At 41.3% G+C, this 22,934-nt stretch overlaps 1 protein-coding gene across 1 annotated transcript; it reads left to right on the forward strand.

The window, feature by feature from the left end:
• Positions 1-9,090: 9,090 nt before the first annotated feature.
• Positions 9,091-15,726, forward strand: LOC104633765 (stromelysin-1). The gene is made up of 10 exons (XM_010300072.2): positions 9,091-9,261; positions 9,410-9,654; positions 10,115-10,263; positions 10,367-10,498; positions 11,345-11,506; positions 12,067-12,286; positions 13,429-13,562; positions 14,083-14,242; positions 15,093-15,196; positions 15,397-15,726. The coding sequence occupies exons 1-10, from the start codon at positions 9,160-9,162 to the stop codon at positions 15,504-15,506; spliced, it is 1,518 nt and encodes a 505-aa protein (XP_010298374.1). The 5' UTR covers positions 9,091-9,159; the 3' UTR covers positions 15,507-15,726.
• The last annotated feature ends 7,208 nt before the right edge of the window (positions 15,727-22,934 follow it).

The following is a 22,934-nucleotide window of genomic DNA, read 5'->3' on the forward strand; positions in this document are numbered from 1 at the left end:
TGGCACTCACACCCTCTGAATTTGATGTGGCTTCAAAATTTGTTGCAAATAAGTTCTTTCCCTTTATTTGTCAGCTTTGGGCAGGAAACTGTTTTCTAAATATATGAAGTAATAGGTGAAGTAGAAGTTTGGAAGAGCTAAAATATAAGCTGGGAAATTTTGAGCGTATTTGACTAGTATATTTTCTAAAGGAAAGAGAAACTTCTGTGGTGAAGAAAGAAAAACAAGGGGTTGCCAAGCATATTATGTTTGAGAAATAATGAAAAATTCTCTATTAACAACTTAACAGTCTCATACGATTACTTTAAACACATATTCAATGACTAATTCATATTGCATGGAATTTCTCAAGTGGGTAGCAACTTATTTCATTATCTGCCCAACTATGATTTCTATTAAAATTGAATCATATTTGAGCCATTATTGCAACAATAAAACTTAAGGGAATCATTTCACTTTTCCACCTGTGAAATGCCTATTAAGACCAAAGGGAATTCAGACCAGATTCTCACTCACTTTACATAAAATGATCAATCTTTCATGTCAATTAAACTTTTCATGATTTTACCCCACAATAAGATGTGAATATGTTCTCAAATATTCATCAAAGGAGAGAAGTCCTTTCTTTGCAGGACTCAGAAACAAATACACTGCATCTGTTTTCAGAAGAAATAAACCATGAAAATAATTGTCAGATATTTTATTAGAAGTTAGTTTCAGATGCATTGGGATGAACAGTTCTTTGAATGAATTGGGGTTTTCCTCATCTTTACATTTTTCCAGAATATGAAGGAATACACACCTGCTTCTTGCAGGATTTTGGTATGTCAAAAGAATGAGGTTTTTCAGATGAAAAATAGAAAGAAATCAAGTTTTTAAATGATCCTGCTCTCCTTTCACTGCATGCTGTCAACTAACAATATAACTTGGACAACAAATATATTATTCACTTTATTCTTCTTCCATATAGTGTGAATAGAATGATAATATCTTTATCTGGGTTTTTGGTTTGGTTTTGTTTTGTTCTTCATTTTTAATTGCTTCACAAATATTATTTGTGTTCTCAGGCAGAATGAGGAGAGAATATGTGTCATAGATGTTAGAGGAATGAGCCAATGATCCATTTAACAGAGCATCCTGGCTCTAACACAACAAAATTTTGATGCTGCAAAAACAAATTCCCCACAGTGTAGCTCCTTTAAGAATATCAGTGTCTAAAAGGGTATTCCTGTGTCACCTGAGGCAATTCTCACCCTGTATTTTGCAATGCAAGTCCAAAGATCGATGATCACTTCAAGAAACACTAAAATATGAAAAAAAAATGCAAAATATATTTAAAAATCACAGCCTATACCCTATGGCCTTTTGATATTTATAATACCAATCAAACTGAATCTGATTACTATTTTTTATGCTGTATGTATCCATTTGCTAAATAGCATAGATAAAACAAGCTCTATTATTACATAGATAAATTTTCATGCTAAGAAACTTTTCTTTGGGTGTGAAAGAGAGGCAGATGGCTTCAGAATCAAATACAATATGAGATTATTTATTTAGAGTTTAGTTATAAGTGTATGAAGTAATCATCTAGGAAAAGATAGTTGGCATATGTTGGGCTGGGAACCTATTATTAAGAGACAGGTAAGGCTAACCAAAATTATCTTGGGGAAATAAAAAATTCCCTAGTTATTTCTGGAAGAAAGAGAAAGACAAATTCTGACCTGTGGACAATAGATAAATTAGTGACTGGGAGGGAGATCACGATGTGCCATAATTGTGTGTGTGTTGATGCTGTAGTTTTTGGTATCCAACACAGCCATGTGATTTAGTTTCCAGCTCATCTTTGGAAGGCATTGTGTAAGACTCCCTTAGTTTGTCCTACACAGCTACCAAGAGAGTACATTGTACGCTCGATGAAGTGTCTCCCATTGCCAGAAGTTCATATATGATCTGGAGATTATAATAGTTTTATGATGACATGTTTACAGTAAAGACAGAAGAGATCCATTGACAAGCTTTATGTGTCTTGTAAATTCATGATCTAGGGAAAAAAATTACACAGCTGCCTATTCATTCCTCAAACTCCATGACAACCCACAGCACTTCCTTCTGTTCACATTCACCTGAACTACTTCTTATAGCCCTGGGAACAGTTTACTGGGTCTTTAGCATGTGAAGCATTATCCTAAGGGATTCTGGAGACAGAAGACTCTGATCAACTCTTACAAAACTATAGTGAAGCAACATCCTGATGAGCCTGTTTTGTACTTTTTTAATTAGCTGAAGGCCACTGGATAATCATTTCCAACCAAGTCATGTGAGTTCAATTCCTTGAGAACTTTGTGAGCACGAAAAAATAATCTAATTTAACATCTGAAACCTAATCCCTGTCCTTGCTCATGACTGCACATACAAGCTTGGTTCTTGCGCCATCCTCAGCAGTGCCAGCTGGAGAAACTGCTGCTCACCAGTCCCTCCCTTGGCTGTACAGCAGAGCTGATGCCTCCCTGATACACTTCACTCAAATCACTTGAATTTGATGAAACAATTAAAGCTACAAAGGTTTAATAGTCCAACTTATTTTGGGTGAGGTAATGTGAATTCATTTGAATATCTCAGCTAGATGTTCTGAGAGGACAGTAACCTCTGTGCAGGCAGATAGTGGTGAACTGGAGGAAGCCACTGCCAGAAAGTGACATATTAATGAGATCTTTTCATGTCTTCACTTTGGTCTGAGTCTGCATTCTTGAGATCTCTGTTAAGTACAAGAATCATATGCTCAATGTAATTTTTATATAAATTAAATAGATCATGGATTTAATATTTGCAGTATTTATTAAAATTCAGACTTTTGTTTAGTTAAGAAACATTCTTGTAATTGTGTTCCAAGGCAGTTTAATGTGTTAACTATGGTGTTTGATTATTCAAACTGGTATTAGAAACTAAGCATTGTCTTTGGTATTCAGGTTTAAAAGAGATATGAAAAGCTGATTGTTTTGTTGTACCTTAGCATTGCCACAAATGCACAAGGACAGCACCTTCACTGTAGTGAGCATATTTAAATAAGTAGTTTGAAAAATTGACCACCTTTTTTTTTAAACAGGAGTTTAAACAAATCAATATTTTCCTTCTTTTAGACATATAACAAATATTCAGTTCTTTTGGCTACACTGCTTATGCTTATGTCCTATGGTCTGTTTCTTCATGGATAAGAAGTAAATCTCTAAAACCATTTAATTGCCAATATTATTACAAAGTTGATAAATTATACCCTTGGCTGTCTGTGGTATTATTTAAAAATTTCCCTCTTCATCATTTTGTTCAAAGACATCCTTCTGCTAACTGAAACCTTTGTGGGTGCCAGGCTGCTAGGAGCAGACAGGGCTGTAAGATGACCATTGGCACTTCTGACTAGGTGAGCAGTGCCACAGGAGATACTACCTCCTTGTGATTTTTGTACTATCTGAAAGGAAAAATTGATTCAGCTACTTGATTCAGAAGTATGGGCCATTGAAAAATACATATTTTTGTCAGTGGTGGAGGCACCAGAAATTTTGAACCAAATCATGGTGACTTCCATTGTCGTGTGTTTCCCTGCTGCCTCCAGCTCTCTGGCAAAGGGCTGTCTCCGAAGGCCTGGCCAATGTGTTGCGCATGTGCGGTGAGGACAAGATAAAGAACTGAGTGATGCATCTGGTGGCCACATATATATGTTTTCACAGGGGGAGAGATAGAAGACTATACACTCTCTAACAGAAATTCTTCAAAGTGAAGAAATGATTGATTGCAGAAATGATGTTGATCTCCAGGTAAAGATGGTAAGTAATGAAGGTAAAATTCATATTTGGTACTCATGGTTGACTGGCAGCTATTTAAGGATCATTGTAGACCACTATACAAAGTGATGATCATATTCAGATCAAAAAAAGGGTGAAGGTAATATGAAGTTGTCAAAGAATTCCAAGTGTATTAACATACAAATCTCATCAAAAACAATGGAGCCCCCTACCATCACAGTCACACAGAGCTTAAGACTGCACCAATCACTGTTCAAGTTCATTACCCAGTATTTAAAATGATTGTTCTAATCTCTGCACCAGAATAAATAAATATGTTGCATCTATCACAAGTCATCTGTATTCAGAAGACTTTCTGCTTAAGAAGCACACATGAAAGACAGTGAATATAGTATGAGATTCCAATATTAAAATATACAACATGAACTGGAGACCAAGGTTGCTAGTAGCTGATTGCCTAAATTTTTGAATTATAATCATTACCTATAACAGCAGGATGACAGAGAGTTTCCCAGAGTGCTTCCCTGCTGTTCCTGCTCATGTCCAAAAGAATCAGAGAACTCAGGCTTCTTGAGTGTTATGTAGTTATAGCATCTTGGCTGAATATCTAAGCCAGGGTTTCCATGTCAAATTATCAAAACTTTAAGCTTTTTTCCAGTTGACACCAAAAGGAATTCCAGAAAAGTTTGGAGATTCTTTAAATGACAAAGCTCCCTATCGCTCCCTAATACTCAGTCCAAAGCATTGCAATCAAGTTCATATAGCGTTAACATATAATGTATTAACAATATGGCTTATGATAATATCTAAATCAAATGCTTAAGCAGTTGTTAAGAGATGGGATGACCAACTGTTCATGGGAAAGTATTTTCTGTGGACTTGTTTTCTGTCCTTCAGAACCATTTCAGTTTCTTCGATGGTTTGGTGTGTTAGGACAGTCACATAATCTGAATCTAGTAGAGGCCAGGATGGTAATGAGGAAACAGTGAATTAATTGTGTCTCACAACCATAGTCCTTCCTGTCTCACCCATTGCTCAGGGCTGTGTCTAAATTCAGAGTATGGCCCCACTATATTGTCGCTTATGAAGGGTGGCAAAATTTTGTACTCCAGTTTAACTCCTGCAAAATTCTTGGGCATTGGATTCTGGCCATCAGTGCTGGATGATACAACACCAATGGACTGCAATCGCTTTGTGATCATGGCTCTGTAAGAAGCTATTAAGTCAGATATTGCTGAGAGGAAATGACATGAAACTTAAGAAATTTGTTTATATATTAAATGCAAGTGCGGAAGTGATTTCAGCTTTGTTATTGTTGATAATACTCAAGGAGATGATACAGACATCAAAAAAAATCTGAATTCCTGTTTAATTAAAATCAGTCATTGAGGCTATCTCTACATGTCATCTCTCAGTTTGCAATGGAACCAGGACAAAATGCTCAGATGAAGTAGAAAAATGACTAACATAATTATTAGCAGCAGCTCTATATTATAAAACTAGGATGAAGAGATCCCGCTGGTGAGGGAAAGTACATGGATATACAGGCAAAACTGTGCAATTCAAGTCAATACCTATTTCGGGCTCAGTTTCAATACTCTCAAAGTACTATGTTGCAGAGATAGATTGAAATTGTTTAATTTTCAGTAAATATTCTCTGGTTTCCATGATTCTTTTAATAGTAGACTAACTTTTTTTTTTTCCACGCAGCAAATTTTCTGCTTGCCTACTTCCCCCAAGCACTCCTTTGCTATTATCTAGCTGTTATCCGGCAAAGACTGGTCTGAATAATGTTGTAAAGGGCTTGTGTCTTTTTCTGTTCAGTTATTGTTCCTCAAGTTTCAGAATCTGCGTGTACAAATTTATCTCCCAGTCCCGTTCTAGCGGAAAAAACCTGCAGCTTCTTCCATGTCTGGGTATGTCCAAGACCTTCATACCTCATCCTGCTTCTTTGACACAGACAGGTCTGAGGGGAGGGAAGAGGAGGTCAGAAAGAAGAAATCTACAGATCCTTCTATAAATTTAGGAGGTGAAATCATAGTGTGTGCATGTTTAGTTAGTTCAAGCTTCCTTTGACCTAATTTGCAGTTGTTTATACAGTTAATGACAATTGTTTATATGACTATGTTAAGTATCCTTCCACCACTTCTTTCCATAAGTCAAAACTGCCGAACAGAACTGGCATGACATTTCTGGATGGAATTTTAACCATACAAAAATAAGAAATGGCAAAATTCCCAGCTTGAATTTTGACACATCTGCTAAAAAGCCTGGCACTTGTGCTAGACCCCAGAGGATAATATGAATTACGCTGTCAGAGGACAAACAGTTCTGTGGTGGAGGAGTATTAGCCTGGATGCTGGCAGGCTTTCAGTGAAATCCTGTGTTCTACTGCAGGGGTCTTCCTGGGAAAGCACCCACTCTTGTCTCTGGGTGCTGTGATTAAGGCACTCGATGGTGATATGGGACATATGAGTCGGAGTGCCGATGAGCTGAGGGAAGAAATGAGCAGTATTCCTGAATCCGTCCTGGCTGCTTTGCTGCTGTTTCAGCTGGCAAGAATCTCCACTGCAGTCTGTGTGGTCTCCAACCCAGCTGGAGGGCAACAGCGACTGTGGGGCACAGAGCAGAGCAGCCTCCCTGGGCAGGTGGGAAGATCAGCATCTCATTGGGGTTACCTATGGGGCCAAGGCATGAAACAGGCACCCGACCTGTGCAGCCTTGTCAAGAACTGTTTCTGGGCACCCCTGAAGCGGAACTCATGAACCAGTAGACCTGTCGGTAAGGCAAAGGTGCCATGTGAGGTCATCAGTTCAGCTAACCCCATTTAAATCAGAGCTGTGTCTTTGTCAATAAATCTTCACTGTGTTCACTGACAAGGTATTTTCAAGCACGTCAAACCTCTGATTAAAGCCACAACGCATTTCCTGTTTGCATCCTGTAATGCCTAAACCCAGGACTGAGTACTCATATTTGAACCCTAGAAGAAGCTGACAACTTTAGGGTCAGCACAAGAGAGCAAGTCCTCTTTTAGATCCACATACAAGGAAAAAGCACACTCGCTCACACGTCTCAGAGCCGTGCAGGCTGCCTCAGCTGTGGATTTTCCGCACTCATCCTGCCAAACACATTCACAAGGCAAGACCCAGCTCTGCTCCCCCAGCACTAACCAGCACTCACCAGCCACTCCATAAGCGATAGCTCAAGCACGCAGGCAACAGACTCTGGAAGGGGAAGCCAACAGCCACAAGGAGCTGCAACATGCTTATCGGCAGGCATGCAAAAGTCAGTGAGAAATAATAGCTTCCAAAACGTTAAAAAGGGCTTGTTAAAATATTTGCCATCTGGTTGTGCTGCATCTCGCTGCTCTGACTGCTTTACCCCAGATTCCCTGGACACAATGTGCAGGGTGTTTACAAAACATTTAGCTGAAAGCAAAAAGGATAAGTGCCGTATGGTAACTGCTGCTGCGAGGTGCAGAGATACAAACACAATATTTAAAATGGTCCTGCTTTGTGTCCGAATTTCTTTGCAGAAATGCACATGCTATACTCTATGAATAGAGTTTGGGGTGCTGTCCCACAACTAACCGAGACAATCTTGTACCTTACTGCTGCCAAAAGGAGAGACCCAAGTATCCCAGCCTCATGCCTGGCTGCCTCCCTGCATCCCTGTTCCCATCTGTGCCATCCCACCCCTCCTTCGTGCTGGCTTGGGTGCTCTTCTAAGCCTTAGGGAGCAGTGCAGTTACTAACCTGAGCAGAAAACTATTGTTGGTGGTGTTGGGGTTATTTTTCTGGGCTGCTTTCCTCTAGCTTCAGCCCTCTGAACCAGTTCAGTGAGGGCACACTTGATATCAGAAGGGCACAGGGAAACAGCAAGAGTGCTGGGCAGGCTGGGAGGAGCAGGAGCATCCCTTTACAGCACCAGTGAGCTATTGGCAAAGCTGCCCTCATCCCACTGCAGCCTTAGACATAAACATCTGTGCCACTTAACTCAGCGGTTCAGGGACCTGGGCTCTGACCTGGGTCATGCATGCAGTGTGACCCTACTCCAGCTGGCCAGTTCAACTCCAGTTTCCTTTGGAGGGAGGCCACGACTTTTCCCCAGGCCACCTCACAGACTGCAGAGCTCAGCTGCTGTGGTGCCAGGGTTGTGTTTTTGAAGTTTCCAATGTTTGCTCTCACTGGAAAAGTGGTTTCTTTTCCTTCTTTTTCTCATGTTCAGAAAGAAGTATTATTTTTAGCTCATTTTTCTCCTTTTGAACTTGCATTTGGACATTAAGTCAACACAGGAGACTTCTGCTTCAAAAGATGGATGTCTCAGAAATGACAGGCAAGAAAGAGAGAACCAAGTGACAGTGGTTCTGCAAACCCCTGCAGAAAGTGCAATGCATCACGTTCAGAAAAGGACATAGGAAGCAAAAGTAAGACTTCTGGCAAATTGGGGAACTTGGAATCTACAGCTCAAATCCTCATTGTCTTCCATCTGACTTGGGGGGCATGTATTAAAATGTTCCTCTGAAGACCCCTGAAGTCCCAAGGTGTTGTCTAGGGCAATTTCTGGCATTTCATCTTCAGTTGTGAAAATGCCCTTGGCTGACAGGCTATGCAGACCAGGATATATGATTTGGGGTCCTCTACTGAGACTTTTACATTGTGGTGTGGAGGTTTCCTGGGGCAAGTACAGGAGAACAAGGGGATGCAGCCATAAATCTGTGATTACACAGGCCAGGTAGCAGCACAGGTGATGGTTCTGAACCATGCTGGGATATCAGGTTCAAGAGAAGAGATAAATGAGTCATTTGTATAATCAGTTACATCACAAAAATTATCAGAACAAAGTGGGCTAAAGGAAGGGGTTCATTCCTGACATGCTGAGGTGCTCCATGGCTGCCACACTGAGAAAACCGAGGGACAGTTTTAGGAGGTCTCTTATCGTCTGCTACAAGGAATTACAGATTGCTGTCCCTCACAAAGACCCAGGTCCCTTTAGCACTTCTGAAAAATGAGGTGATTTTTATCCAGGTGACTGATCATAGATTTAGATACTTGTAAGTTTAAAATACTGGTCCAGTTTAGGAATGCAGAAAAAAAAATACTGTCCAATAATATGATTGCGAAATCAGGGGTTTTCGGGCAAGGTAAATTGTCATGTGTTAGCTTGCTTCTAAAACCAAATTTGTTTTCTATTTTTCTGTGGGAGATCAGAGAGGATGTTATAAACTGAGTCATGCAGTTATTGACTTTAGCGAGCACACAACCGATATAAATAGAGAAACACTGGTGAGCCTTGCACAGAAGAAGAAGAAGAGATTGAGAGGTCTTCTAGCAAGGGCTGATAGGACAGGGAGGCAAAGATGAAGACAAAGATCCTTCCTTTCCTTGGGTTACTATATGTTGTATGTTCTTATGCTTTCCCAGTGGTTCCAGAAAAGGAAAAAGATATGCAATTTGCTAAGGTAAGGACTACAGACAGAACTTAAGAAATAATTTATTGAGAAAATGAACATAGTGATGTATTAGTGATGTAGAATATTTTATTAACAATTATCTGCATTTGAAAAGAAATGTTTATGTTCTAAACTGTTGCTTTTTCTTCCCCATCAGAAATATCTGCAAAATTTTTATGATTTTAAAGAAGAGAAAGATTCTCTATTTAAATCAAAGAACCTCAATCACATGGCTGACAAAATCCGAGAAATGCAGTCATTCTTTGGGCTAGAGGTGACTGGGGAGCTGAATCATAAGACGCTGGACATGATGAAGCAGCCTAGATGTGGAATACCAGACATCCGTTCATACAGCACCTTCCCAATGAGCCCTAAGTGGAAGAAAGAAGATGTGACATATCGGTAATATATATTAAAGCATGTTTCTCTAAACCACTGGGAAGCTTTATAAATGCTAGCCAGAATACCAACAGGTTCTTTACTATTTATTCTTGTATTTCTCCATATAAAAGCCCCATTCAGGATGAAAGAGCCATGAATGTGGGGACTATTCATATCCTTTGCTTTAGGCTTCCAAACAGTGATGAAATTACCAAAATAGGAGGTTTACATTAGTTAACAGCCTACTAAATAATATACTGGGTGGATAGAAGGGATACAACTGAGAGTATATATGTTAGGATTTCTGAAAGACATGAAAGAAAACTGTGAAAACCTCCTCTATTATATAAGCAAATAATCTGAAAATAAACAACTCGAGACAAATAATTATAACCACCAATTAAAATATTTGACCTTGATACTATATGCCCCAGCCACATGTGATCTCATTGCTTTTAATTCCTTTCTCTTTATTTTACAGGATTTTGAACTACACTCCAGACATGCTGCAAGCTGATGTAGAAGAAGCAATTGCAAAAGCCTTCCAGCTCTGGAGCAGCGTCACCCCGTTGAGATTCACCAGGCTTCACAGTGGTCAAGCAGATATAATGATCTCCTTCGCAGCTGGATGTAAGGGAGCACTCTTGTTTGGGAATGATAAGTATTTGTCACTTTTTCTTACCAAGATGATGAAAGCATCACTTTTTTTTTTTTTTTTTTAACTTTTTTTTAGTTCATGGTGACTTCTATTCCTTTGATGGTCCAGGAGGAACTCTGGCTCATGCCTACCCTCCCAGCAGTGGGATAGGAGGAGATGCTCACTTTGACGAAGATGAAAACTGGACCAAATTTACTACCTATGATGGTAGGTAACCTTAAATATTACATTGCCTGTTTTTTATTAGACACTGTTGTCTTGAAAACACTGTAAAGTAACAGATTCCATGGCAGTAGTTCCAGTATTCATTAAGATGTAAAATTTCAGTGTAATTCAGTAAAATGATTCTGCGTATTTTGACCTGGGCTGCAGTCATGACAGTACCCTGAAGTTAATGCCCAGACTGCAACTGCAGATCCAGTGAAGGAAATCAGATTAGCATTAAACAGCAATATTGGGTCATCATGACATTGTAAGGCAGGGAATTCTGACCCTCAGTTAATAACCTTAAAAGTTGTAATATTGAGCTCTCACTTTAAAAATTTTCTTTATGATTTAAAGTGATGGAAATCTTTAATTTTTGCAAAGGAAAAAGAAATCCTTAGTTTGTTGGTAAATATAACAGTGAAGTGTTCTGATTTCCAGCAATGTTCAGGGATGACAGCCCACATGTTACTGCTCTTTGTGAAGTCGTTACCAGGTGAATTCAATGTCATTTATGATTTCCAAAAGCTGACCAGATGACTAAACTGTTCTCACTCAGTTTTCAGTCATTATTAATTTTAAAGAAACTTTGATTGTTTGTTGGCAGGAAAATTTCTGCAGCATGAGGAAAAATGTCCCCTGATTGGTTTTCCTGTGAGAAATAAATTTTTATAATTGGAAATTCATTTCTTCTCTAGGATGTCAGAGAACCTCTTACTTGGGACACAATTAGATTTTGCTGTTTTATTAACACTGCGAATGGTATATCACATTTGAGAGGATGGCATCTGTATCCCACTCGCATGCAAGAAAATGTATTGAGTGTTTGTGCTGTTATTTTTTCTTTAGGATACAATTTATTTCTTGTTGCTGCTCATGAGTTGGGCCACTCACTAGGTCTTGGTCATTCAAATGTCTTCGGTGCTTTGATGTATCCTATATATACGGCCAGGGATACAAGGGACTACAGGCTTCCTCAGGATGATATTGATGGCATTCAGGCCCTTTATGGTAAGCAAGAAGCATCATTTTTTATTACCCAACAGCTAAAAAGTACTAAACTTTCTACTGCAGGAAGGATACTGAGGTTTAATTTCCTGATATTATTTTGGGCAAATCTCTTGGTTTCTTTGTGGCTAAGAGTCTACATCTGCAAAATGGAATTTGTGGGCTGTGTCTATGCCAGTAAGTCAAAAAGTCCAACAGCCTTTCTCCAAAGAATGGGCAGAAACAGCCTGTGTCTGTAGTATTAAACTCTCTTACTTTCCACAAAAGAGTGATCGCATGTACAACTGCCCTTTGGAAATGGCGTTTGCTCTACGTCAAATCCTGAGCACATACAGTTTGAGAGGCCAATAGCTTGTCAAGGCAAAACAATGCCAGAGACCATTTTAACAGTCAGCAACACAGACAGCCAAGTTAAATTGCCCAAGAACTTTCTCTGGCATTAATTTACTGAGTTTTAACCTTAAGAAACGTATGCATTTGGCTCCATGTGGTACATCCTAAAGCTCTGCAACATGAAACACTCTAATTCACCTTCCAATTCCACACTTATCTATTTCCTAAAGGACCCCCGAGGGAATCTCCTGCACTTCCAACAACAGCTCTTCCCCCACAAGAATCAACTGAAATGACACCTGCAGAAGCACCAACTGAAATGTCACCCCGGGAAGAACCAACAGAAACTACACCCTCCAAAGCACCCGCAAGACCAGAGGACTGTGACCCTCATTTGACTTTTGATGCTATCACCACTCTCCGTGGGGAAATACTGTTCTTCAAAGGCAGGTAAGCGCTTTCATTTCCAGCAACACATTTCTGAGAAGCTTACAAAGGCAAAAGATAAAGCTCAGTTCAAGGAATTTATCTTTCCTTGGTTACAAAAGAAGATATTTCTTTCTGAAAGTATTAAGGCAAGTTTGCAAAGTTTTACTAGCCCAGCAGGGCTGGGTGAGTAACATGGTTTACTGACAGGTGAGTAAAAAGTTTTAAGCCATCATCCATCATCACCCATGTCTGTTAAAATTGTGCAAGGCTGAATAATCCCAGTGTCATTCCTAAGCCTGCAGCTGCTTCACATGCAGCACCATGCTTGTCACACCATCATGTGTGTGGGTTAGAGACCTGAGGAAAATGTCACTATTGCCTTTTGGTGGCACTCTGACCTAGGAGTCCATACTGGACCACTGCCCAGTACTGTCTGTAGGAAGCCCCTGCTGTTATAGGTGTCCACTTTTGGGGCACGCTCTGACACTAGGTACTGTAGTGGGTTGTTGGCTGGGCACATCCACCCTGGAGAGGGAGAAGAGGCCCAGGGTGTCACCCACTTCTTGGGTTTGTAATTGCATTTTGATTGAACAAGCTTCCTTTGATGGTGTGGGTCTGATTTCCCTTCTAGAACACATGATGAAAAAACTAATAGTTTTCAGGGAAGGGAAGGAAGGAGCAGTTCCTCCTTAAACTGAGTTTCAACATGTTTCCTAAGAATGTTCAATGAACATTTGCAACCAAGTTGAAATTAAGAACGCAACTGTGCCTACCTGCATAAGACATAGTGAAGACAAAGCTTCAATTGTCAGCACTACACAGACAACACCTGTTGTCTTGGGCAAGCCATCAGGGTGTCAGTGGAGAGGTCTACAAGGCCACCAGCTCTAGGTGCACCTGCCTGAGCTGAGGGGTTGGACAAAATGTCCAGAGGTCCCTTCCAACCTCCACTGTTCTGGGACCTCAGAACAATCGGTAATAAAGGGCAAATGTCTATGACAGAGCAGGGCAAAGTGAAGCACTGTATCCCAACAGGGGTGATACCTCTGCCTCACAGGGAGGACTGGCTCCAGCACCCAGACAGTAGGATTTAAAGTACTTTTCTGTGCTACTGATCTCTTAGTGAAACACAAATGAAACACTGCTGTTTTCATTTCTATCAGCTATGTCTGGCGCAAAAGTCCATATTTCTCAGAGATTGAGCATGACACCATCTCCTCCTTCTGGCCATCACTGGCAGGTGGCTTTGATGCTGCTTATGAGGTTGACAAGAAGGATCGAGTAATATTTTTTAAAGGTATTTCTCTTATATTTCCATGAGTCCTTTTTATAAATTAATAAAGTTATAGTACAGTTACCTTGAAAAAACTTTGTTATGTAATAAAATAATAATATATTCTTAATTTTTAATATCATTTTCATTTTCAAAATGCTGTTACTGTCATTAACTAACACTGCTTCATGACAGTCCTGTATAATATATTACACTTCTTTTGTCAGTGAGAGAAGATCATAGCTGAGAAAAAAAATTGATTGCCTATATCATTATTTAAATACATTTTTAAAGGTGCCAAACACACTTAGAAAATATGTTGAGTTTTAGCAATTGAGTATATAACACTCTAATGACTATAAAAAGTGGAAAATCCTACAGCTCTGAAATATTCAAACTTATGTGTGCCCTAGAGGATCATGTTCTCAGCTGGACTTCTGTGCTATTTACTGTGCATTTCCTACAAAGAAACCTCCGGGGCTTTGGTAAAAAGGAGCTCAGCCTCCTCAGGAATCCCTACTAACTTTTTCTGGTTTTCCTGCAGATGACCAGTACTGGGCTGTCAGTGGCTATAATATAGAGCCGGGCTTCCCCAAGCCCATTCAGAACCTGGGCTTCCCCACAAGTGTCAGGAAAATCGATGCAGCTGTTCATGATCAAAATACCAAGAAAACCTATTTCTTTGTAGGCAACAAGTACTGGAGGTAAGCCTTATTCCTCTTTTACACAGAAGATACTCAAAATAGCTTTTAAAATGTTAAGTTATGTTAGAATTTGTACAGTAAGTTCGTGGCCTCTCATTTTCAGCCTTCTCGGCTAGTATAAACCTGAAACACAGAGGCAATTACTCATATCTCCTCGTAGAACAAAGTCTGTAACACCTGAGATAAAGACAACATCCATTTACTATTACCAGTCTGTGATTAAAAGATACAAGCAAATGAGCTTTGTTTACCTGTTAGGAAGCAGTATTACATGAAATTAGTATAAAAAGATAATGTGAGTAGACTTTGTCATCATGTCATGTGTTCATTCAGTAGCAATTAAGGGACAGAAGTGCTCTCTGAAATTTATAAATGACAAATCTATCAAGAAAGCTATGAAAAGAGGTTAAAATATTTACTTTTTAAGAAACAGTTCAGCTAAGCAATAATGCTAACCCTAATAATTAATCTGTAATATTATGTTGAAAGAATATTATTAGACCAGAAGTTTTCACTCATGAGGCCACTTCATAGATTGGATGATGTAAAATTAAAATGTTTGGTTTGAATAATTATTTAATTCCTCTGTATAAGCCCTATCCAGCTTTGTTATCAGTCACAGGGAATGGAAGTGAACTATTTAGTCTGATGTTCTGAAACTAGCCTTGTATAGGCCACTGAAGATGTGAATGCTCACACAGGCAGGATTTATACAGTTCTATGAGATCACAGATGCTCAGAGTTACTGGATTTTCAGCTGAGAGTAGGCTTATTTAGTAAAAATTCCACCTGGTTTCAACATTGAATATCACATGTTTGTTTCTTGTTTTCATGCAATTTCTTTATTTAGTTTCAATGAAAATACCCAATCATTGGAAAGGGGATATCCACGAAAAATAGCAGCTGACTTCCAAGGAATTGGCCACATAGTTGATGCTGCCCTTCAGAAAAATGGTAAATAAATTAAAATGTAATTAAAACCAAAATAAAAGATCACCAACCAAAGCCAAAATGTATATGTTTCAAATACATATATCTATGAAATGTTTGTTCTGATATTTTTTTTAAATCACCCAAGAAAATAGCAAGTGTATATCAATATGTATACAAAAAGGAAATATTGATTTGCCAATATTTTGTCCTTCCAATTCTAGGACTTTTCTACTTTTTCCATGGAGCAAACCAGTATGAGGTTGACGTCAAGAGCAAGAAACTCATCCGTATAATGAAGAACAACAGCTGGTTTAATTGCCAGAAATATTAAGTGATAGTGCAGGGCTGTATTTGTACCAGAAATGTTTTTTCATGTTCTTTGATTACAAACAATATCATTCAGCTGTTACTGTGCGTCTGAAATGATGGCCTTTGATAATTCTAATTTAAAATCTTAAAAATATAAAACAATGTACAGGTTTAATTTATTTTGTTTTCCAACTATTTATTAATCAGGTTGTTTTTGAGTAATAAAATATTTTGTTTGAGTATAGCAGCATTCATGTGTTTTGGTTCAGTCTGCTGGTGACAAGACATCTGATATAATCACACACAAGCCTGGATGGCTCCAGGACCCCACCACCATTTTTAGCAGAGCTCATTGTCCATAGCAGGGGAAGTTAAAGAGAAGCAGAAGTAGATGGACAGTTTCAACAGGCAATAAGAAATGACCCGGGGGACACAGGAGGGAAATGAAGACACTCAGGAACAACGCAGGGGAGGCAGAAGAGGTAGGAGGAGATCCTATGTGACGGTATGGGAAGGGCTGTGGAGAGGCTGGTGGCTGTGGCCTCATCTGCCATGACCCCACAGCATGGGGACAGAGTGGTCAGGGCAGGGATGGGGATGGGTGCCTGATGGTAGATGGGGGACATGGCAATGGGCTAAGAGAACCTCTGCTCCAGTGCTGCTGTGGGTGGTTTTGGTAGGCAGGGTTGGTACAGCAGGACATGAAACACCAGAAAGAAGGGTAGGTGTCTGGTTTGGGGATGGAGGCAGCACGCAGGCAGGGTGGGAAGTGATGGAGATATCATGGCATCCCAGAGAGTCAGGGAATTACCCCTGCTGAGCTGTGACCATGTGCCATGGTAATGGAGTCAGAGCTGATGGTCCAGCTCACAATGCTGGACAAGAAACTACTCACAAGACCCACTTTCCAGAGCAAACAAGCCAAAATTATAAGAACGCCCCCCCAGGATTTTCATGTAACTACTAGAGACGAAGCCTCCAGAGGAAGAGTAGTGAGGCACAGACAAACGCACATGCGTTTCCTTCATCTACGTTGTGTGGGTCCCCCTCACAAGGAAACAGCTCAATGACTAAAACACCCCTTGGGCTGTAAGAAAACTTGGCTGAAGTCTGTCCTCTCCTTGAAAGGATTTGATCCCATCTCTCACAACGCTGCTCTGATGATGGGATTGTACAAGGAAGTAGACTCCTCCTTGCTATTCCTCTTTCTCTAGCAGAATTGGCAAAGGCAGCAAGAGGGTACGGGAATGGCTGATGAGGACAGTCTTCCAGTTACCATAGCTCAAACCCCATTAGGCAGAGGTAAGATTTGCTCCCGATCTTCTGCACAGAGCAGATCCCTCAGACATGTGGCCAAATACCTACTAACATCTGTCACACCATTCATCAGGGCCAGAGGAAGCCATGTGTCTCCCAGTGTACCCACAGACCCACTGTCTCACTGTGCTAGCAGACAAGACCAGGGACAGGCAGCCGAGATGCTGCCATGTCTGATCTTGATAAACCTTTCCTCTGCCATGTTCTGCTCCTCATGTATGCTCTGTGCCATGCTAGATACACACTGAGCACCGCTAAAGCAAGTCCTGAAACCAGCCTAGGTGAGAAATTAAGCTATGAATCTCAGTAGGGCTTAAAAGTCAAGTAGGGACTGAACAGCTCAGCATTGCTGCAAGGGCAGTGGCACACCACAGTGAAGTCATGGACTGACAAGTGGGTGAGCTCACCTGGCAGCAGTCCAGGCAGGCCAGAGACACAGGAAAACTGGTGTTGCCCCAACATCTCCCAATATCTTTCTCAATAGCTTGTGCTGTGTATACAGCCTGTCCAGAAGAACCTTCGGTCCAAGGACTTTAGATGCCTCCAGGGTGAGGCAGGGGACTTGTGAGTAGTGGTTGTACATGGAGTTAATTCCCTTTGATTTTAAAAGTGCCTATACACTTCAATATCCTAACTAGATACCTTCTTGCGTGTGAAGGCTACCTTCAGAAATCAGGCCTTTAGGCTCTGGTTGTTGGCTGAGACTTGAAAGTGGTTAAGGAGGAACCAAAAAGAATATTTCAGCAGTGGTGAAGCAGATCATTGACAATATTTGTGATGACTCACATTGGCCATTATATTAACTTATTTCTCTTACATAAGGCTGGTACTGCTTTTTAGTTATGACCTCAAGGAAACAACTACATTAAAATACTCCCCTCATCTCCAGGTTTTAATTAGCTTAAACTACCAGTATCTGAAAAGTGAATTATATTTACTTGGCTGTGAAGGAGAATATAGAAAGCGTCCTGGGTTTTGGTTTAATCCAGACCATAAATGAAAGACAACATGGCATGGATTTCACCTGGACAAGTGGACTGGTGGGAGGTGTTAACCATGGATTTTCCATTTGTATTTCTGCTTTGCTAATGTCTTAAACTTTAGCAATGAAAGAACATTACTTTTGGTTTGGGAAAAGCAGTGATATTCCTGGCAAATGGCATAATAATACGTAATTCAGATGGTTTTGGAAACAGGAGTGCTGGAGCTGCCTGTCTAAGCTTAATGGGCAATAGAAGATTTCTTGTAAGCATGATTTTGTTATAACTCATAAATGATTGCAGGAATTAAAGGCCTTTTGGATACCAACAGGGGAAATTTGTCTATAAACATAATTTCAAATACTCATCCTCTATGAATGTGAACTTTCCCTGCAATCTGAGACCAGGCATGCAAAAATAGAGACACACAAAAAAACCCAGTTACATTTGAAATTCTTGACTGCACAACTGTTGTCCCAGGCCCAATCTCATGCACATGAAAACTCACTTAATGACTTCACTGACAGTTTAATAGGGCCCTTACAGAGTATCAGTTGTGCAAGCTTGTAACAGTACATACTAACACAAAAACGTAAGGAGCACAAGAAGCAAAAAGATTCTGGGGAGTGTCTGCTCTCCTGGCACTTCAGCCACATATACCAAGCACTTCTAAATGTTACGGCAAAGCAATGGGCTCCAGACATCAACATCCGACAGTTCAGTCACCAGCACTTGCTCTTGAGCTGGAAAACTGGTTTAGTCCCACTAGCCGCGGCTGTCATATGTTGCTTTTTGGGAAGGAGAATGAGTGTGTTACACAGAAGTCTTTGGAATTGATATGACAAGGATCTACTGCGTTTCCTCTTCCTGGCCTGATTTTTAAGACAGTTGCTGTGGTTGTGAGGGAAATTTGGAAAGATATGTCTAATGCTATTCTCTGTGCCTGGGATTTAAGATTTTCTTGGACAGGTTTTGCATACAAAGCAAGACTTCACTCAGGGCCAGACAGCACTGCCACAAGCAAGGAGAAAATGAAGAATTAAGCTGCCAGGAGGCCCTAAATACTCAGCACTGGAGAGCAAAGAGTGACCTGTGTGTAAGCTGACTGGGACAAGAGTCCCAGTGAATCAGCATTACCATGCTGGAGATGGATGACTGTTATATAAAAGCCAGAAGTAGGTCACACACTCATCTTCATCAGCAGTATGATATTTTTGAGGCTAGGTTTGGGCAGCCAGGTCTGAGGGTTTACAGCACAGCCAGGAAGGAAATGTCAAAGGCGCTGAGTTCGGCACCGCTCGTCCATGGCACAGGCTGAAGCTGCAGTTCTGCTGCTCAGAAGCTTCCCATGCACGGACCTGCTCTCCCAGGTTTTGGCCAGGGGTCCTACACTGCTACGAGTCCAGCCTGCCCAGGGCACTGAGAGTGCGTAAGGCAGTGGAGTGGGGCAGTTTCAAGCTCCACGTAATTGTGGTGGGTTGACCCAGGCTGGAGGCCAGGTGCCCCCAAAGCTGCTCTGTCACTGCCCTCCTCAGCTGGGCAGGGGAGAGAAAATATAATGAAAGGCTCCTGGGTTGAGATAAGGACAGGGAGAGATCACTCACCTGTTACTGTCATGGGCAAAACAGACTCGACTCAGGGAAATTGATTTAATTTATTAGCAATCAAATCAGAGTAATGGGAAATAAAACCAAATCTTAACACACCTCCCCTGCCCATCCTTCTTCCCAGGCCCAACTTCACTCCCCATTTCTCTCCCTCCTCCCCCCTCAGCAGCACACAGGGATGGGGAATGGGGGTTGTGGTCAGTTCATCACACGCTGTCTCTGCCACTCCGTCCTCCTCAGGGGGAGGACTCCTCACACTCTGCCCCTGCTCCAGCATGGGGTCCCTCCCACCGGAGACAGTCCTCCACCAACTTCTCCAACGTGAGTCCTTCCCACGGGCTGCAGTTCTTCACCAACTGCTCCAACGTGGGTCTCTCCCACGGGCTGCAGACCTTCAGGAGCAGACTGCTCCAGCGTGGGTCCCCCACGGGGTCACAAGTCCTGCCAGCAAACCTGCTCTGGCGTGGGGTCCTCTCTCCATGGGGCCACAGGTCCTGCCAGGAGCAGACTGCTCCAGCGTGGGCTTCCCATGGGGTCACAGACTCTTTCGGGTGCATCCACCTGCTCCATCATGGGTTCCTCCATGGGCTGCAGGTGGATATCTGCTCCATCATCATCCTCCAGGGGCTGCAGGTGGATAGCTGCTTCTCCATGGACCTCCATGGGCTGCAGGGGGACAGCCTACCTCACCATGGTCTTCTCCACAGGCTGCAGGGGAATCTCTGCTCTGGCACCTGGAGCACATCCTGCTCCTCCTTCCGCACTGACCTGGGTGTCTGCAGAGTTGTTCCTCTCACATCTTCTCACTCCTCTTGCTGGCTGCAATTGCTCCTGGTGGTTTTTTCCCCCCTCCTTAACTCTGTTACCGCAGAGGCACTACCACCATCGCTGATGGGCTTGGCCTTGGCCAGCAGCGGATCCGTCTTGGAGCCGGCTGGCATCGGCTCTGTCAGACATGGGGGAAGCTTCTAGCAGCTTCTTGCAGAAGCCACCCTCATAGCCCTCCCATTACCAAAACCTTGCCACCCAAACCCAATACAGTAATTAAGCCCTCATCCTTTGCAGAACAAATGAACTTAATTATATCATGTTGAGGCTCCAGGACATGTTCTTTCACTTTTCTCTGTATTACATTATGCATTAGGTTTTAAATATATAAACTGTGCATTAGCAATAACCTTGCCAAAAAAGGAGCAAATTTTAACACTTCTTGTCAGCGTTACATGTCTGTCTTTGGTACAGCTAGCAGGGGCTGCTGCTACGGGAATGCATCACAGGCAGAAGATTGACTTGGGAAGAGGAAAAGATAAGGGCAATCTTAAGAGATTATCCAGGCACTTTTAAAGATTGAAAGAAGGAGAACAGTAATTTTCACACTCACTTCTTTAAGCCAAAACAAGAGATTGTCATTATATGTTGTACTAGTTCTGAATGAAGTCACCTCAAAGGATGACATCAAAGAAGATCTCAGTGATTATGGGAATTTCTGCATAAAGAATATTCTAAATGATTGAAAAATGCTTGGGGAAGTGATTGATATATTGAGGGTAGTGGTGAATAGTATCATGAAAAGTGAGAAAGAGATTGACAGAGGCTGTATTTGAGAAGGCTCTTAATCAGAAAACTGTATAAATTTCATCAATAGCTTCCTAGATGGTTTTGATAGCCACTAATGGCCCTTTCATTAGAGAGAAAGATGAGTGAGGAAAATTTATCAAGCCCTACAGGCTGGAAAGTTATTTATTTCCTCTAGAATCATAGAGATACTATACACATAGAGATATTGTGGGAAGAGGAAAAAAGTTGGAAACATATAGTGGGGTTTTAAATACCGGAAGCTATTTCTGCAGAGAGATACTGTAGATGTGTAAGCTGCACAGGTGAACTCTGCACCAAATTTTTAGATTAATCTCATCCACCCAATTAGGGGCATCTAAAATAATTATGTGAGCAGAATCATTATCAAAAGCTCCCTCAGGGGATCACTTCCCCTTGGCTCACCTGCCCCACTTCTGAGGTGTTCCTTGAGTATGTCCTTCTCCTTCCAGGACCAGGAAGGGGGTCTCTGCCCTAATGTGAATGCCTGGGTTAGCTGTCTGCTCTCAAGGACAGGAATTCAGCCCTCAGTGACCAGACAACCCCTGCAGAGCCCCACCAGCCTCGCCAGGATCTGGCCCTATTCCAGCTGCCCAGACCTAGCAGTCCCCCATTTCCCACTGCGGATGGCCACAAGGCATGTTGTGCTCTGGGGATCCTTCTGGTACCAACACAGCGCTCTTCAGCAGGAAACAATTTCAGCAAATATGTCAAGTGTACAATATATTTATAACCTCTCTTTTCACAGCTCTATTATCCTGCCAGCTCTGTGGAAGGATGTTTATTTCTCTGCACATGCAACGCCCCACCTGTCCTGCAGGGCTGCAGGTGTACCCTAAGTCCTGTGTCAGCCCCGCACAGAAATCTCAGATACAGAAGGCTGTCTCTGATGGCAGTAGACATCTCTCTTCATGGTTACCAGGACTTTCACTGCTTTGTCCTCATTTGTGGCAGTGCATGGATGGTGTGATGGGATGTGGAGCAAAAGTGGACCCAGTGCTAGAACAGACATGATGTTGAGTCTCAGCAGTTCTTACCATCAATGGAAGACATGGAGAACAGAAGACCGTCTCCTCTGAAGGGGAAAGCCGTCAAAGAGTTTGATCCAGAAAACCTCGGTGCTTTTTAAAATAAGAATTACAGAAGGAGACTGTGACATATGAAGTAATTGGGCAATTCTCTGAGAACAGTGGAAACCGCTGAATTAAAGTGGCATGTAAATATCTTGGCTCAGTTTTTCTAATGAGTTTAGCTATGCTGAGAAAAGTGTTTTCATTTCCTTGCAGGACTTCCACATTTTCTGCAGACAAAAGGAAGTTTCATCCAGGTGAGAACTGTATCAAAGAAAAACTGCATAAACAAAGCACTACTTAAGCAAGCAGGTAGTTTCAGTGTTAAGTTTCTAATTTTGAAGGACTGTACCAAAGGGAGAAGTGATGGCACTATAATAATCTGCAAAAGTACATGCTCCTGTACAGACAACTACAAAAATAAAACCTTAGATTTTTTTTTTTTTTCTACTTGTAGTCTACAGTCCTGCAACCTTCCATGAATGATTTTCCCCTTAGGTACTTCAACAACCCATCTGAAATCAATAGGAACTTTGAATGGAAAACATTAAAGAGATATGCTTTGGTTTTTTGAGAGTAAAACTACATTTCAATAACTAAAAGATTAATGAGCTTATTAAAAAGAACTACAGGTCTATTATCTCCTCATTAACCATATTTCAGTGTTGCAAAACCTGCATAAGGGTGGAACCAGATGAAAGACAGCACTAATCCTTTTTATGATAAAACCATTTTTTTGCATGTGTTCTGTTGCTAACTAGAAATTGTGAGAATCAGTGAGTCAGGGATTGGAAAGCTTTATAAAGCAAACGTATACTACATAAAGGTGAAGCAAGTGTGTGGGAGCCTACAAAGAAGACTTTTCTAAAGGCAAGTGAAA

This window comes from Balearica regulorum, chromosome 1, assembly GCF_011004875.1.
Source record: "Balearica regulorum gibbericeps isolate bBalReg1 chromosome 1, bBalReg1.pri, whole genome shotgun sequence".
In the NCBI taxonomy this organism is placed as follows: domain Eukaryota; kingdom Metazoa; phylum Chordata; class Aves; order Gruiformes; family Gruidae; genus Balearica; species Balearica regulorum.

Excerpts from the sequence above, each read along its gene's own strand:
- LOC104633765 (XM_010300072.2), top strand. The coding sequence starts at position 9,160 with ATGAAGACAAAGATCCTTCCTTTCCTTGGGTTACTATATGTTGTATGT. Across the intron at positions 10,499-11,344 it reads CAAATTTACTACCTATGATG|GATACAATTTATTTCTTGTT; the intron begins GTAGGTAACCTT and ends TTTTTTCTTTAG. Across the intron at positions 14,243-15,092 it reads GTAGGCAACAAGTACTGGAG|TTTCAATGAAAATACCCAAT; the intron begins GTAAGCCTTATT and ends TTCTTTATTTAG.